General features: G+C 39.5%; 1 protein-coding gene across 1 annotated transcript in view; it reads right to left on the reverse strand.

Moving 5' to 3' along the window:
• LOC139630556 (semaphorin-3D) overlaps nucleotides 1-18,400 on the reverse strand; it is a 99,175-nt gene that overhangs the window by 51,913 nt on the left and 28,862 nt on the right. The window contains exon 2 of the mRNA XM_071494122.1: nucleotides 5,459-5,714. Coding sequence (XP_071350223.1) covers nucleotides 5,459-5,630 — 172 coding nt within the window. The 5' untranslated portion in view covers nucleotides 5,631-5,714. The remainder of the gene's footprint in view (nucleotides 1-5,458; nucleotides 5,715-18,400) is intronic.

An 18,400-nucleotide genomic window follows, 5' to 3' on the forward strand; every position in this document is an offset into this window, starting at 1 on the left:
ACCTAGATCAAAGAATGATGGGAAATATATTTCAGTTCTTTTCAGCATTAAATCTACATTAAATCTCCACACACACACACACACACACAGACACACACAGACACACACACGCGCGCAGATACTCACATGTACTTAAGTGCACCTGCATGTGCTTTCCTGTGTGATTAGCTTCATATTCATGATGTGTCCAATTGACATACAGAGTGTGTGTGTGTGTGTGTGTGTGTGTGTGTGTGTGTATGAGCTAAAACCTGCGTCTGCGTGTGTGAAACCTAGTCAGAGCCGATGAATGTTTGGCAGTGTGTGTTTTCCAGAAGCCAGAAGATAATAGCAAACAGACTCTACACACACAAACACACACACACACAAGCTACAGGTAATGCTTTCAATGTCCCTCCATCTTTTATCTTGCTCTCTGTTTTTTTTCCTTTTATTTTAGGCCAATGAAGTGTACACACACACACACACACACACACACACACACACACTCCTGGTCAGGTTAAAGGCTAACGGAGTGTGTCTCCCTGCAGGATGAGGGCTGGTCTCTCTGGATTCCTGCTCGGGTCACACAGTGGGTCAGCAGTGACGCACACTCTCTCCCTGTGTGTGTGTGTGTGTACTTCTATCTTTGTGAGGAACAGTTGGAGTTACAGACCTTACAGGATGAGGACATTTTGGAAAAGTGAGGACGTTGTTGGTCCTCACAACTTCAAAGGACTGAGGGTGAGGGACTAGGGAATGCATTATGTCAATGATATGATTGTCCTCACAGAGATACAAGTACAAGCCAGTGTGTGCGTGTGTGTGTGTGGGTGTGTGGGTGTGTGTATGAGTGTGTTTGTTCATTGGCCCTGAAGCTCCTGTCTGAGTATCTGCCTCATAAAATATTAACAGTCTCTTTACTGTTGATCCCGCAGCTACAAACGCAGCAAGAGAACCACGTCTTACTTCATTAACTGGTGTTCACTGCTTCACTTTACTGCCATGAAAACCACTGCACTGCTACTGTCTGACCAGACACACACACACACACTCACACAAAAAGACACACACACACACACACACACACACACACACACACACACACACACACACACACACACACACACACACACACACTTGGATGTAGAGGTTGAGCTTTCCTCCAGAGACCCTAAGTATTTAGGGGGAAATGGGAGAAAAAAAGAAGTCACCTGCTCTTTAGGCAAAACAAGCACCGGTAGAAAAATATAAATCAATGCATTAGTCACATGATCTGTTGTTAATATAATTATATTTGTTGGAGCTGCTTTAAGCACATAGCTTCTCTGCTTCCATTTGGAGCAGCCAAATTTAGTGGATGATTTTTTTTCCAGGATTTGGTTTTGGAAAGAGCTCTTCAGTTGGAATCAGTTACAAAATCCACCGAGTGACCTGAGGCTGGAAACTGTTGAAACAAAGATCTGCTTCTGTGACAAAGCTCTCAACTACATCTCATGGTTTTCATTAGCAGATGGCTCAAATGTCAACACACGACCTTAATGTGTAACGTCATCAACATGATAAGTCAGGAATAAACGTCCACTGCAAGAAGATTCCCTCCATTTAAAACTAATACCTATAGTTTCCTATGATTTGCATCACATCGTGTCTCAGTAAACTTCCTCCCTCTATTGTATGACTAACATTGGTGCAGTGTTTTAACTGTATCTGACGGCCATAATCCTGCCACATCAGCAGCAACTATTCCCAAATCCTCCCCCTTTCACTGTTAAAAACTGCTTCACTAATTCCATTCATCCATCCACGTATTCATCCATTCACTCACTCAGTGGACTGCTCGCTGGACAAACGTCTCACTAACAAACCCACAATGAAACCAGCCCCCCCGAACTAATTGCTGCTGGGGAGGAAACTGTTGTTGGCTTTACTGCTGTTGTTGGTTGCCAAGAGAGAAGCAAGAATTCAACAAAAAGTGTGTTAATGTGACTGGAAGTGGGCAAATGACTTCACTGGTGATTTTAAGTGTGTGTGAAGTGCTCTGCTCTGCTCTTATTATGAAAAGCCCCCTTTTATTTTTATTTTAGACAGTGTTGTGTTTTGTCTGAAATGAGAAAATAAAGTTTTATGATGCAGAATAACTTAAAAGTTAGTTTGGAAGCAATGACCCACATTGTCTTTGTCCAATTTCACACAAGAACATAATAGAATTTTGAAATAAAAAATTAAAAAGTTTGCCCTTGGTTACGATTAAAGGTCCCATATGTTACGCTTCTCCTGTGTTGATATATGTAAGAGGATATATTTGTGGTTTTAAGAACCAAAAACCATCTCAGTGTAGTTTTACATCTCCTCTCTCAGGCTTCTCTCTGATAATAACAACAGGTCAGAGAGCCAATAAGAAGAGAGGCTCTGAGCCTTCTTTTCTGATTGGCTGACTGTTTTCTGCGTGATCCGATAAAAATGTAGCAGATTTCAGGTAAAAACTCAGAGAAACCAAATCCTGCAAGGTTAACATGGCTGGGTGAGTGGTGGGTGTTGCATTGTCACTTCACAAAGTTACAGAAGTCCTGACAGCTCGTTTTAAGGCTCAGTTTCTGAAAACAGGCTGTGTGCAGTTCTCTGTAAACTGAGAACTTTGATACTTTCACAGTATTAATTTAGAACCTAGACCTGCTCTATAATCAAAGAAGACATGGAAATCTCACTTCATACAATATGGGACCTTTAATGAAGTATTATTTTGACACTTTCAGGGCTCTTTCTTTTTTTTGAGCCCTGCACTCTTCATATTTTGTGTTCCAAGTGATTATACAAATGGTAGGTGTTATCTTTGGTTAGTGTCTATGTTGCATTCACCACTGTCTGTTAGTTGTCTCTGCTAAGTGAACAGTGTTGGATGCATACAAGTCCTCCAGTTTGGACACAATACAGCAGGACAAGGATCTTCAGTATACTGAAAAGGTTTTTGGGGGTGGGGGTAAACTGTGGCATGTCTATCACCTGACCTACGCTGAACTTTTAATTTGCTGGAGACCAAACTGAAGGTAAAAAGCCTCCGGAACAAACAAGAGGTGAAGACGCCTGCAGTCCAGGCCCAGCAGAGCATCACCAAGAACGATACCATGAGTCAGTGTCGTAAAATCAACAGCACTGGTTGCTAGTTAAATACCAAACACAACCTATGTCTACATATATACACAACATCAGACTCTCATCCGTGTTATTTTAGAAGAAAATGACGATGATGTCAGACAGTCCTTAATCAACTATTTTACCACAAATACAAACAATTCTGACCATTTTTTATGAGAATTAGTTGCAAGTAATTTAAATTATTTTGCTTCCATTAATCTACTTGAGGCTGTTTTCAACATTCACGGGCCCCTGGGCTCTCGTCAACACAGCATCACCTCCTGTGTGGTTAATCTGTTAATCTCACATTTTATTCTTTCCTGCTGCCTCCACGAAGGTTTACTGTAGGAAAAAAGCATCTGCTGTCGAGATTAATCAAGATGACAGAGCATAATGGTTTCTAAAACTCTGGAAACAGACATGAAAAAGTCATTTTAATTCATTTTGGAAGACATTACTACAGTTACAACATCTACCAGACCACTCTGAACTGTATCAAGGAGACATTACTTCACTGATCTTTATGATACTGTTATGAAGTTCTCTCCAGCTCTGGCAGCAATATGTCCCCTGAGAAAATGACTTTACTGCTGAAAACCTTAAACTGGATACAGACTTTGCTCGAATCAGACATCACAAGAGCAGGGAAATAACCCAAAGTTTCACTTTCATCATTTATTTCATCCAGTTTTGAATGGGTTGGGTTGTTTGCTGCAGTGTTACAAGTTTGGATGTTAACTGATAGGCACCAAACCAATCAGGAAGGAGAGGAGGCAAAAATATGAAAGACATATGGTGGATGGATGGTCAATTAATGGATTAGATTAATCAGACTAATTTATTGTGCCGCTTTCTCCTTTAATTTACCAAAATAAAAGCACATGAGGCTGAGCACAAGCAGCCTGAAAAATTCCACAATTCACGACCAAAATGTATCCAAAACGCCCCCTCCATTCACTCTGAATGTGTTTACCCAAAAGCTCAGAGGAAAGCAGTGATGAATGACATCCATGATTAATGTTTCTGTTTAAATGGAGCGGAAAACATGTACATGAGGCATAGAGTGTTCAAATGGGTGAAGTTACAGGCAATAAAAATATATTATCTGTACAAAGAAAAATGTAACTGAATCTGTCATTTATCTGTTTAGTGGTTTAGTTGTGGAGTTTCAACCTCAGAAGAATTCACTTTTAAACAGAGCAAAGTCAATGCTTGGTTTCTATTGACTGCAAGTCTACTAATAAGGATTTATCTGTGGTCTTTAAAACCACTAAAATTAATAGTCTATTATAACATGAAAGCAGAATCTCATGCTTTACTTCAAAAGCAGCAAAAGTTCACTGCTGCTGCCTTCATAGTGTAATGATATTTTATATTCAGGTGTAATTATGGTACCATTGTCTTTCTGTCACTGCACTGAATGTTTACCAGATCAGGATTTTCATTGAGAGTAATTGGTACAAAACGTTTATCTACAAGAACCTTTCATCATATATTTATTTGCACAAGTTATCTTTATCTTCATTTTCATCTTCATTTATAAACAATTGCTTAAGATTACCAAACAACCACAGGCCCACAGAAATACTCTCCCTCATACTAATGTTTTTTCCACACAAAAGTTCATTAAAAATTACTTAAAATTACACCTGCTTCTTCTCCCTCATTGAAACATTCAGAATCCATCAATATGTAAACAATGTTCATTTCAAATGTTTCACTTTTGTTTTTTTAAGTTGCACATTGGACCATGATTGGTCACAAATTTTGCTGGTACGTCCACATGTTAAAATGAGACTTAAGCTGAGTGAGCAGTGGCATGCCCATTGGTGGCATGTGTTGGGTGGAGTGGGTGTCAGAAAAAGTTGAAGTCCAAGCAACTTTATACCAATGAGCTATGACAGAGTTTGGCGGCAACCAATCAGAATGTAGGAGTGCTCTGATCTAGAAAACACTAGAGAACACAACCATGTGAACTTTTGTTCCTATCAAACATTTGTTCCCAAGCACAATGGAGGAGGAATTGATAATTGCAGTGGCGGGTTTCCCCATCCTTTACAACTTAGATAGACTAAGATACCAGTTTACAGCTGTACGTCTGTTTGCTTTGACCTTAAAATAAAGTTTGCAAGACCAAGCATTCCAAACAAACTTGTCAGAGTGCCCACGAATTTCAACAGTGCCCTTGGCAGGGTAGCCAGAGTCAATTTTTTCACCACCTTCAGTCTGAATGTACAGTTAAGCTCAAATGTTCATGGGAAGGAACAATAAAAGAGATATTTGTGAGCAGGAGGGGACTTAAAATACCAAGACATAATAGTTTATAACTTGGTTTTTTTCCTACCTGAGTGGGAGAGCTGCAGCCGTGGCCCGGTCTGGCTCCAGGCTTTGGCTTCAGGAGCAGTGATGGAGTCTGCAGGTTGAAGCCACAGCAGTGGGAGGAGACACAGCAACATTATCTGAGGAGACTCCACTCCTCTGGTCCTGACTCCTCCGGCTGCCTGTCGGGTCGTCATGTCTGATTGATCTTCACTGACGTGGAGAGAAAGAGGGAAGTAGGACGACCCAGCCGGTCACATCACACTGTGGGCTGCAGCTGACTGGAGGGAAAAAGACAAAGAGGGGAGGTGGAGCTGATGTTAGCGTTTAGCTCATAGCACCACTATGCCTCACAGAGCTGATAACCACATTGTTATTATTGTAACCATGACAACAAGGATTGTCTAATGTTGAGGATTATTTTAACCCAATCCTGAATCTAACCAAGTAGTTTTAGTGCCTGAACCTAACCAAGCCATTATGGTTATTATAGTAACCATGGTGACGAACGTATGTACGTGTTTATTATTGTAACCATGACAAGCAAGGTCTGGTACACCTGCCGCCGTAGGGTTGCCACTGCAGCAGACTCCTATTGGTCGTGTCAGTGGGTTGAAAAACACACGTTCTGTGTGGTTGTTCAAGTTGGAGGAGTTGTTGGATTAATAATGACTGAAAAAATTATGTCGTCTATCCATGTTCTATCTTCTGGGGATGATGGATGTCATACAAAATGTTGGCAAAAACCATCAATCAATTGTGATATTTCACCCTGATGGACCAAGTCACTCCAAGTTCAAAGTCAATCAAAGTAGAGATATCTGAGCTGTTTATGTATGTGGAAAAATACAGGTGTTCAGTGAATTAAGTCAGTGGTAAAATATAAAGATCAACTATTACTGGAATTTCAGATGTACACTTTCATATCGAAAGAGACTTGACTCCAACCAAAGACGCTCACCACCATCTCTGTTTAATGAGAAATCACTGGCTGGAGTTGGTTCGCTACAACAGCCCAATATCCAGAGCTTCCATTTATAAAACATTCCCCAGTATGAGCACATGTGCATACACTCAAAAACAGAGAGTCAATGAGTCAGACAGACCCAGTCTTAGCCAGCCCGGTGACTTAAAAAGAAAGAGTTTGCTGTAAGACGACGTGAGCAGGAATACCTGACACAGTTTGAAAGTGAAGGACATAACAGAGCTTGAAGCCTTAATTTACATCATGTGTTCTAAATAAAAAAAGAATTATGTGGTAATCAGACCCCTGAATAAAACCAAAACAGCATGATGACAATTCAATTCAAATCCCAACTGGGACGTTCCTGGATTCATGACTAAACAGTCCTAATATGAAGTCTAATTCAATCACTGCACATCTACAAAACAAACACACCAAAGAACATAGTTTTCCTTCTTTTACCCGTTCACATATTTCCTCTCAGCTTTGTTTTTGTCCCTTAGCAAGCTGGCTGACACCTGAATAAATCTCTGGTAGACAGCAGCTATACTGTGTGTGCAGCTAGAACTGGGTGGCTATGTTAATGTGGGAATGTAGCTCACAAGGGAAATGGGTCAATTTATCATTTTGCACTGCTTACGACTGTGGTGGCTGGCCAACTTTAAGAGTTCAGACTGAGAAATGCAACTGGAACGTACCTGCTGAGAGAGGGAAGACAGTTAGCTTGTTAGCTGAATGCTAACCCTGCATAGAAGACAAATTAAAAGTCACCACACCCTTCCTACATAGGAGATAGACACACATACTGAAATTGTTGTGTTGTTCGTCTATTAATAATAATAATAATAATAATACTAACACATTTTATTGATAGGCACCTTTCAAGACACTCAAGGACACCGAACAACACACTTTACACAACACATTAAAAGAAATAAAATAGCAAGTACAAGGCATAAAATGTAAAGTAGATTAGAATAAATATTATTGCATAAAATAAATATGATTGCATTGGACGTTAGTGTTGGAGAACAGAGAGGTGTATTCTATGTTTTGCACCAATACATAGTCCTTTTGCATGTCTTTGTGGTCATTTTGTGTCTCTTAGTTTTCTACTTTTTGTAGTTGATTTGCAAACAGAGGCTCTGGCTCAGGATCCTCCTGATCCATCCGGGGCCCTAGGTTGATGCACGATTGTCTACTTATGAGGACAACACAACAGTTGGTAGTGTTGAAAAGTCTCTGAAATGCAAAGCTTTAACTGAAGCCTAACCATGAATTTATTTCAGACGGGACAGAAAAATGCTTACAAGCATAGTTTCAGGAGAAGCTGACCATGTTATCATATCATAATTTATCATTGTCTGTCATGGTGGCTCGCTGGCTGGCTAGCATCTTGTCAGCAGGTTTTAAAGAGCTCAACAGGTTGGAGGGCAGCCTGCTGAGAGAGGAAACACAGTCAGACAGGCTTCACCTTTTAATTTAACCTCAGTGTGACTAAATGTGGAAGAAATCTCAGTTTTCCATACACACACACACACACTTATTGTTGTAGGTTTGAGAAAACTGAATCTTACTGTGTATCTGTGTCCTGTGCTCATCACATCAAAATGTTTTGTATTCATGTAGGAAGATGATGAGTTCAGTCAGTGTTTGACTCAGGGTGCGTGACTCACAATTTAATCACAGCCTTAAATATCCTCCACCTTTTATCCACCAAATCGTAGCCTTGGGATAAAACTATTTTCAAATTAAAAGCATTCTCTTGTTATGTACAGGTGATGGCAGATGAGCTGTCAGACACCGGGGAACAAACAAAGTTCATTTAAAAAACACACGCATGTGTCTTGTTCTTTATGACATGTTCTCTGAAAGCCGATGATGAGCAAAAGAAATCACCAAATCTGTGTGCACCTCACAATATGTGTTATATATCAATTAAAGATTGAAGACAAAATTAAAGGATGTATTTCCTGGGTGATGTCAAACAGAGAGAGACAGAACTAAATTGTCCAGGATATGTGCCATGAAGAACAAATAACTTTGGATAAACAGTAGAAAACAACAGCAAACCTGTCATCTGGAGGGACAAACTCCAGGAGACAGATGAGTTTCTTCTTTTTGTGGTGAAACAACAAACCCCACCTTCACCTGAGTGAATATGTCATCAATAATCATATCCCTACATGGAAAATATAACTGTAGAAGCTGCAGTGTGGTGACAGCATCATATGTTTCACATCACCGTGGCTCATCTGTGGTTAACACTTGACTCGAGGAAACGACCTCCTCAGACCTGTCAGCATGGAGACAGACGAGGAACAAACTGTCTCTTCCTCTCTGCTCATCTGATATACAAAGTGTGTTTGTGTGTGTGTGTGTGTGTGTCAAAGACAGACAGAAAGACAGAGAGAAATGGATAAAAGGAAAGAAGAAACTGTGAAAGAGACATAGTTATTATGAAGGAAAAGAGATCACCAGTGAAATGTCTTCATGTAAATCTGTAAGCATGCAGGTGTGTGTGTGTGTGTGTGTGTGTGTGTGTGTGTGTGTGTGTGTGTGTGTGTTAGTGTGAGTTTGTTTTTGTGCTATGTTCCTAGGAAACCTGGGTGTTAACAAAAGTTTTTAAATAAATCCCTGAAGGAAACTCATCGTCTCCTTCCTCTGTCTGTCGGTTTGATTTAAACACACACACATACACACACACACACACACACACACACACACACACACACACACACACACACACACACACAACACACTTACATGATCTCATACACACATACAAACCTGAGAGAGACAAACACACTGACACACACAGAGCACCCTCACACATACAGTACAGTTCACTGTACATATACTGTCACACCAACACAATGAGCCGGATGAACACATGAACTCTGGGAGACTAAAAATAAACCGTTTACATGTGTCGAAATTGTCTCTTTCAGATCCAGCTCAGCTGTTCACCACACAGGACAGTTAGTTTACTCTCCTTAACGCACACAACCAGCACTGTTGTTGTATAGCACTACCTTTAATTACAAAACTGCTCACTTGCTCCATCCAAGTACTAATAACCAACCAAAACACAATATTTTATTCTTAAAACACTGCGCTGAAAGAAAAGTGTCTCTCACAAGTTTGTCGCTCACTCCCTTTTCATGACCCAAACTGTCATATTTTCACCCGAATGCAGTTAAAGGTACAGTTTATTTTTGTTGCAAGCAGTTATCTTTTCCATCTACATTATCATCTCAATTAATTGATTAGAAAAAACTAAAAATTCATAGCATTTTTCCAGAAGCCAAGGCTGTAATATTCAAACAGCTGGTCAGACCAATAGTGAAGTGTAACAACTTTCATTTGAGAAGCTAAAACAAGTGATTTTTTTTGGTTTTTGACATTTTTAATTAAAAAACTACTTAATTATCAAAATTGTTGCCAGTGAAGTTTCTGTTGATGATCTAAATGCATTTATAGAGGGTTTTTTAAGTCCACTCAAAGTGCTATACGCTACAAGCCTCATTCACCTGAAGAACAGAGGCTCTGAGCCTCTCTTCTGATTGGATCACTGTTCTCTGAGTGACTGAATGAAAATATAGCAGATTTCAGGTAAAGGCTGGGCTGGGCTTGGGGCATGGCTGAGGGCGGGGACTGCTTTGTTTTGACATCACAAAGTTACAGAAGTCCTGACGTTTTAAGGCTCAGTTTCTGAATACAGGCTGTGTGCATTTCTCTGTGGACTGAGGATTTGACACTTTCATAGAAAGCTTTATAATCAAAAAACACATGAACATCTACTTTTATAGAATATGGGACCTTTAAAGTAAACAGGATGAATCTGACCACAACAAAGGCCCTGAAATTTTTTTATTTTTAAGAAACATGTTTTCACTCTCTCATTATAGGTAGGTGATTGTTGGGTAAAATGGCAATTTTATCCATTTAAAATTATATAAACATCAAAGTTGCAAACAGTGAACGGGTCTGAATACTTTCTGCAGCTGCTGTAAATACAAGTTTTCTTGATAAAGTTTTACACACATGCACACTGAGGGTTAGAGGTCGATGATATTGTTGAGGAAAACGGTTCCCATGGTTATCAGCTTGACCCGTCTTTATTTTCTCTTCCTGTTGCACCATGGGGGTTGGTGCTAAACAATGAGTAAACAAAACAAGCTGGGTCACATCCAGGTTTTCAGCCGAGCCTCATTACACATTTATATGTAGCTGGGAACGACATGAACGCTGGTTTCTAATGCAGACAGAGATGAGAGGGTGAAGTTAAACACAGAGAGAAGGGGAGAGGTGAAAGAGGTTGGACATAGAATAGTAAGACTGGGATAAAGACTGAGATACTGTATCACTCTGACCCTCTAACCTACATCCTCTAACACAGTGTTCCTGAAATAGGCTGTTTCTGCTCTGAAATGTCAACTCTTTGTGTAGAGCTTCCTATGTTAGCAGAGGGAAAGTTTGTTTAAATAAAGACTGATTAAAATGGTCTTCCTAAATATGGACAAATTGGTTCACAACATTTCATTCTTCAAAAGAAAAGAAAAAATGTTGTGGATTTTTTAAATTTTTTTGTGTTTGTTTGTCTGCTGACCCTGATGTTCTCCATCTCAAGGGACCACTTGTGATCAGATCTCACTTCCCTGCTTTATATGCAAATAAACAGGTATGCAGTGTTGTTTTTAGCCAATGCATGGGCCTGTTGCCGATGTCTGTGTGTGTGTGTGTGTGTGTGTGTGTGTATGTGTCTATTTGTGAGAGAGAGAGAGAGAGAGAGGGAAAGATTGGGACACCGAGGGTTGAACGAATCATTGTGCTGCTCACAGCTCCACAGTGAAATAAGGTTTTTTCCATTTGAAATAGTAAAATATTTTCAGTTCGTTATGAGAGTGTGTTGGGACTAATGAGACTGTTGCAGAGGACGTGGAGTAGGCGGTCCTTCAATGGGACACATTTGCGTTCACACTGCTTGAAGAATCTGGGCCAGACCAACTGGAGTGGATCTCAAATGTGTCCTCAATGTGTCTTCCCACCTGCAATTAGAGCTCTCCACTTGTGACCAGATCACCTGAGACAGATGTTAATACCAGGTCTGAACAAGGCCTCTGTCACAGCTTTTGATGGATGTACTTGGCTTTGAAGTACCATGACATTCCCGTGACATGAAGCTAAATATAAGAAGGAAGATGAAACAAATCAGTCCAAGGACGCACCTCCTCTCTTCCTATGAACTTTTTTAACATTTCACAGAATGAGTGTTTCATACTCAAAAATTTCTTTTATTATCTTCTTTTACTAACAAAGCTTTGTGACATCAGTGAGGAGTGGATCCAGTCTCTAATGTTTCATATGTAAGATTTGTTTGGAAACATTATTTGCCTTCACTCTGAATGAGTCGGGGATGCATCTAAAACTCAGATTTAGTGCAAGAACGTGCAGGTTGAGACGCTCGCTTACCGCTGCATGATGGGAGGCAGCAGCTGCTCCTCTTACATTATCACTGTACTCACTTTTGACCCGCCTTGTAAAATCAGAGCCTCTGAATACTTCAAATGCTTTCTGTGACCTCCAGCTCCCTGGAGTGCTCCAGAGAATAAAACCACGTGTTTCTCGCTCCTGGTTGAGGAATTAAGTAGTTTTATTATGTTTACAGGAGGACGAGGTGAAAATGTGGCCGGCCACTTGAGGGAGGAAGCTGAGAAATCTCATTTTAACTGCCCCGGCTGATTTATCGGCAGAGAGGCTGAGTGGAGGACACCAGAGTCTGATTCCATTACTCCCAGATATTCTTCTTCTATTCTTCTTTTATTTATCACTTAATGTTTTGGTATTTCCTCATCTTCCTCTATCTTCCCCTCCTTATTTAATCCTTTCATCTCTCCATCTCTGCTCCTCCTCTCTTCTGCCTTTGCTTCCTCCTCCTGTTTCTCCTCCAGTCTCCCCTTTTCTCAGCTTCCTCTCCTCTCTTATTCCTCTGTAACCTCTCTCTCTCTCTCTCTCTTTCTCTCTGTGTGATGATACTTCTCAGCCAGAGGAGGCGACAGCTTTACAGCCTCTCTCTGCCAGCCGTCTAATCCTCACCATGATTTAATAACTCCCCTCCCTTGGTCCGTCCCTCCCTCCACTTATCTCTCCTGTCATCTTATCACTTCAACATTAAATCCAGGTAATATCTCTCTGCTATCTTAAACCTTAATCCTCTATACGTCTCTCTCATTTTTATGTAATTTAATATAGTCTTTAATCTCATAATTTTAACCCTCCTGTGTTTTGTCAAATAAATTGAGCTAATCTTATCTGCTCACAATCCTCCCCAGCAGCTGCATTAGTACCTCTATGGAAATCATTGTCCAAATCCTGTCTTTCCGTTTTCCTTGCTTGATTCTATCAATACAAAATGTATTTTTAATCAGTTTTAAAGTTTCAAATTACACTTCTGTGGTAGCTGCTGTAGATCACAGAATAAAGTAGAAGTGAAGGGCAACTACACCATATCAATGATGAACCTAAGTGGATTCATTCTAGGGTTCTGAGAGCTGGTTACCTCCAGAAAAGAGGTTATATTATCACCCACGTCTGACTCTCTGTCGGAAAGGATTTTGCAAAAAGTACTGAACTGATTTTCACCAATCTTGGTGGTGGGGCGAGCAATGGCCCAGAGATGGACCCGTTAAATTTTGGGGGAGATCCAGATCATTTACCAAGAATTTTAATTTTTTTCTCTGGAGTCTTGTGTACATTGTTTGACACTGGCCTTGGTGGAGGTCTGCGCTCTCTGAGTGCTGCCCTTGTTTCATTTTGGAGGTGATTCTAATTTGTTAGAATATCTTTATTTGTTGACCTCTGAGTCAAACTAATTTATTTGGATTTTTACGTGTAAATGTAAACCTGAATATGATTGATAAAAAAGTATTTAGATTCAATAAAATACCATCAAACCATAATGCTCATAATGCAACAATGTCATTCTTTATGCTATGAATTTTCTGCAAATGTGATTCCAATGTGTGTTTGCATCAGCGCCCAGAGAACAGGTGCATAGCTCAGGCCCTTAGGCCCCCGGATCCAGCCGGCTCCCTGGTACCTGACTGTGCAGCAGTGAAACACCTCCAACATCTATTTATCTCTGTAAGTGAGCAGAACATAACAACATTCTTGGTTTTACTGACCGTGTGTTCAAGGTCACACACACGGAGATCGTCTATAACAGTACTGATGTGCAGCAGGCAGGAGATCTGATCAGTCAAACAGCCGAGCTTTATGAGCACATGTGGAATGTGAGCAGAGTCTTTTACCCACTCTGCTTTTGGCATCAGAGGAGTTGCACACATCAAGAGACAAATACAAATCATCTGGATAAGATCAGTGTTACTCTAATACTATGTTTTCCTTTTTTAATAGTTCTGAACCTTTACAAAAAATATCCTTTCTTTATTTTCAAGCCACATTCCTCCTTTATAAGCCAAGAAAAGGAAAAGTGGCATGAAAAAAAAACTGTAATGATCATGTAACATGATGGTTTTCGGTTGAAAAATATTATTGCAAATAACTGTAAAAGTAATTTTCTCTGAATTCTGCAGGTTTATCAGTGAGCAACTACTTAATAAAGAAAATGAAGTTTTTATTTAGGTCCTTTTTGTTCATTCAGAAATAAACTAAGACTAAAACTTTTTCATGTTTCCTTGTTACATTAACACTGTAAAGACGCCTTATACTATATTACTGTCTAATATTATAATCTGTATGTATGATAAAAACTTCATTTGTTGCTTCAATAAATGTCAACAAAATCTGAGAGGTTGTTTGATTTTTTATTTGCAAGAACAAAAATCTAAATGGTCTACATGAATTCATATAACTGAATATTTAAAATTTAATCAGTAATGTATTAAAAAAATGTAATTTAACAGCTGATTGTTAATTTCTTTGTGTTTCTTACATAAAATATTGCAAGTAAGTAAAATAAGCTGAACATTTTCAGACCTAACTTCTTGGGGGGAGGGATACGCTCATTCTTGCTCCATAAAGACAACATGTGTTAGCGCTCAGGTGGATGGAAATGATTGAAGTGAGAGCATTAACTGACTGTAAATCTCAGTGTTTCTCTGACGTTGCAGGGGGGGAACATATTTTTTCATTCACGCAACTGTTTTGATTTAGTTTGTGGAGACGTTCTTGTTGCCAGACTTCACTGGTGTGTTGAGGTGAAAAGATTCTGAAGGAAAACACAGATGTTGAAACATAAGGCAAAAATGAAGAAATCAAGACTTATTCCATTTATGGTTGGACAATAAGCTAGTTTCTCTGCTTCAGAAGTTCATGGTGATGTGTCCCTCTGCTTACACTTGGACTTGTGCAGTGAGTTAGCTTTCAGCTGATGTGTTTTGTAATGACTATAGTGCTGAACCTGTTAATGCTAAATGTATTGTCTTGTGTCTTGAGAATTTTGCTTCAAGGTTTCAAGGTTCAAGGTTTTAACAGTTTAAAAGTATAATCCTTGGGCTCTCTGTCAGTGTGGTTTGCTGCCATATTATTTTCACTGTTGGCACACAGTGAATTCTGGGATAGGTTGGGCCACACAGCATCCACCCGTTGGAGCCTTTGTTGCCCAGAAGAAAAGGCTGTATTTAAAGGAGCTTGTGCCACTGTGATGCAATTGGTCTTCAGATTCAGCCTCCGAAGGTGTAGCCCCATGACAGAGCTAAAATAAGCAACATGTGGAAGTGTGGTTCAAAAACAAACCTGCAATTACCATGTGTTGCTATAGGTGTTGCCAAAGATAACAAAATGAAGATCTTCAAGATTGTTACTTTAAATAACAAAAAGCATCTTTGTAACTGTCCTTTAGGAAGACACATATAAGAGTTTTCTGATCTGACATCATTTGTAAGTGCCTTTCAAAACTCTTAGATCTGTTTTTAATACGACAATATAGTTTGTTTAGGTCAACACACAAAAACTACTCCTTGGTTAAGGGACAGATTGTGGTTTGGGCTACAATATAATACATACTTATTTAAGATGAGGGAAACATTGTGTTTTGGAACTGGGAAACAAACACATTTTACACATTATTACTCGTCTTTTGGAAGGATAGTTTAAATTTTTTTCAGTCAACTCATTTATTTGCTGTTTTTCTTCTCTTTGAAAGAATGGAAAGATTTTAAAGAACTTCAGTCACACAGTTTTAAAATGTGATTTCTCACTTTTCCTTTGACACACAAGTTAACCATGTAGAGAGGTAATAGAACAAAAGAAATCCAAAGCGTATCTAGAGCAGGAAATGACTTCACTTCCGCACAGGGATCAATAAAGTCCACCTCATATGTTTAAGGCAAAACATTTTACAAACAGATGGACATTTGGTTCTTGTGCAGAAAAACGTATAGTAGTTCAGGGATGTCCATAAACCCACTGGTACCAGTATTATACAGTGAGTGCAGCCTGCGTAAGTCATAATAAATGTGAATGACTCAGATTTAAGTGTTTTTTCTCTCAGAGGGGGAAATTATTGCAGCATTCTTGATTCAGGGTCAAACACATAAAAAGCTCATTTGGATGGAATTTACTGCAGCAGTCACAGAAATTTAGTTTGGTCACTGCAGTGGATACAGGCCTGTTGCCCATAGGTATATACTTATTTAAAAAAAAAACTCTACTCTAAACTGGCATCAACTCTAAAGCACATTACAAACTTTTCCTGTTAAATTCATCATAAAACTGTGCTTTTTTGGGCAACGACGCTTTTGAGACTGCACTTCAGGTGGGTCACACGTTCCACAAACTCCTTAATCTCTAAATGGAGTCTGTTCTAAGAGGGAGTCAACATCAATAATATAAGATTGCTCTTAGATTTCAGCACTCCAGTGCTTCATTCCATAGAAATATCAAAACATATTCAATGAAATTATTTCATTTTACAACTTATCCACATGCGGTATCATCGGATTGCATCAAAATGAAAACATGCTCGCCAAACTACGTGAGATGATTTGAGGATTGTTTTGGGTTATGTTAGAAAAGGGTCAGTTTGACTAGCAGCCCCTCTGGGTTACAGAAGTTGATCCTCCCGCCTGTTTCATGGCTCTTAGATATGACTTCAGAGTCACAGTGGAAGACGTCAGACTCTCCACAGGAAAGCAAAACAAAATTCTTGAATCCAGGACAACAGTCTGAGTGACGGCAAAATTTTCCGAAGCTTTCCTTCTGAAAGGGTTTGAACAAAAATGAAACTTGAGAGATGATTATGAAACATTGGGTGCTATTTATTTTCCCATATGACATAGATAAATGATCAGTATTTTCTGAATGCAGTCCTGAGATTTGTAATCAGCACTCAGAGCAAGAAGGTAATGAAATAATATATTCATTTAGAAGAGGAAGGTGGAGGTCCTGGAGATCAGATATTTGATATATGTCAGTGCATTTATAAAGTCTAGACATGTTTCCAGTCATCATTGAGGACTCTGAGGAGACTGTGAGCTTCAGACTCTTTGCCTTCTACCGAGCAGATGCAGGTCAGCAGGGAGGCTGAAGTTGTGGCAGGAGGGAGATGTGGTTCCTGGTGTATCAGTGTTTGTGTTTCAGTTTCAGTTTCTGATGTGATTTAGTATAATTAGATTATTTTTGAGCAAATTTTGAATGGTATTACTGCTCCAGTGGTAATTATGTAGCTACTATATACTTTATACTGGTTATACAATAAAAATAATGGCTATTCTATACATGGCTTAACTACTGTACATGAGACATAAGGTGATTGAAGAGAGTCAAGGTGAAACCACGACCTCTGCATTCTGCTTTCACATATTTGTGATGACGCAAATTACTAAGAGCCTTGGAACATGTGTCCATGAAGCAATGATTACACAGGATGACAACAGCGTAACTGTCCAATCAATTGTTTTGTTGGTTTGGACCAAATGACTCGAACTACAGGTGAAAAAGCAACTTTACAGAGCAGAGATCACATTTGAAATGATAGTACAAGTAAAAAGTAGCGTATAATACAGAAAAGGAAGAAACCATTAAGATGTATTCTGGCGCTCTGGCAAAAATAGAGCTGTAGGTTTTTAAAGGTCCAATATTGTATAAAGTGAGATTTCCATGTCTTTTTTGATTATAAAGCAGGTCTAGGTTCTATTTTAATATTGTGAAAGTATCAAAGTCTCAGTCAACAGAGATATGCACACGGCCTGTATTCAGAAACTGAGCCTTAAAACGACCCGTCAGGACTTCTGTAACTTTGTGATGTCACAACAAAGCAGTCCCCGCCCTCAGCCATGCCCCAAGCCCAGCCCACCTAGATCCACCATCAAACCTTGCAGGATTTGGTTTCTCTGTGTGTTTACCTGAAATCTGCTATAGTTTTATTAGCTCACTCAGAAAACAATCAGCCAATTAGAAGAGAGCCTCAGAGTCTCTCTTCTGAGAGTCTCGGCTCACTGATCTGTTGTCACTGTAGCTCCTGAAAGAAGCCTGAGAGAGGACAGTGAGATGGTTTTTGGTTCTTAAAACCACAAATACTGTTTATCTTTATATGGATATCAACACTTAAAAAAAAAAAAAAAACCAAAACACCAGGAAGGTGTAAAATATGGGACCTTTAACATAAATTTACATAAATAAAAAGTTGTTGGAATAAAGAGCTTTGGACAGTGTGTTTTACTTTTTCAGAAGGACAAATGAAAGCTACACTTAATGAGAGGCTGCACTGACTAACAGAGGATGGTGGAACAGTGGCGAGTCCAGATACAGCATCAGGACCTCAGCTGCCTATCAGTGTCCTGAACCTGCCTCAGTCTTGACCCAAAGTCAACATTTCATCATCCCACAATCTACTGAGCTACAAAAACAGTGTTCAGCTCTGTTACTCCAGAGGTAATGAAATCACCTTACATGGACAGAAATATGACGAGATCAAAGAACACACGGGTTTTACTTTCTGATGAAAAGGCTTCGCAGTTGAGCGAGAGCCGCGCCCGA

Source organism: Trachinotus anak, unplaced genomic scaffold (genome assembly GCF_046630095.1).
Source record: "Trachinotus anak isolate AG129_WGS33_773 ecotype Australia unplaced genomic scaffold, CSIRO_AGI_Tana_v1 ptg000013l, whole genome shotgun sequence".
Classification (NCBI taxonomy): Eukaryota; Metazoa; Chordata; class Actinopteri; order Carangiformes; family Carangidae; genus Trachinotus; species Trachinotus anak.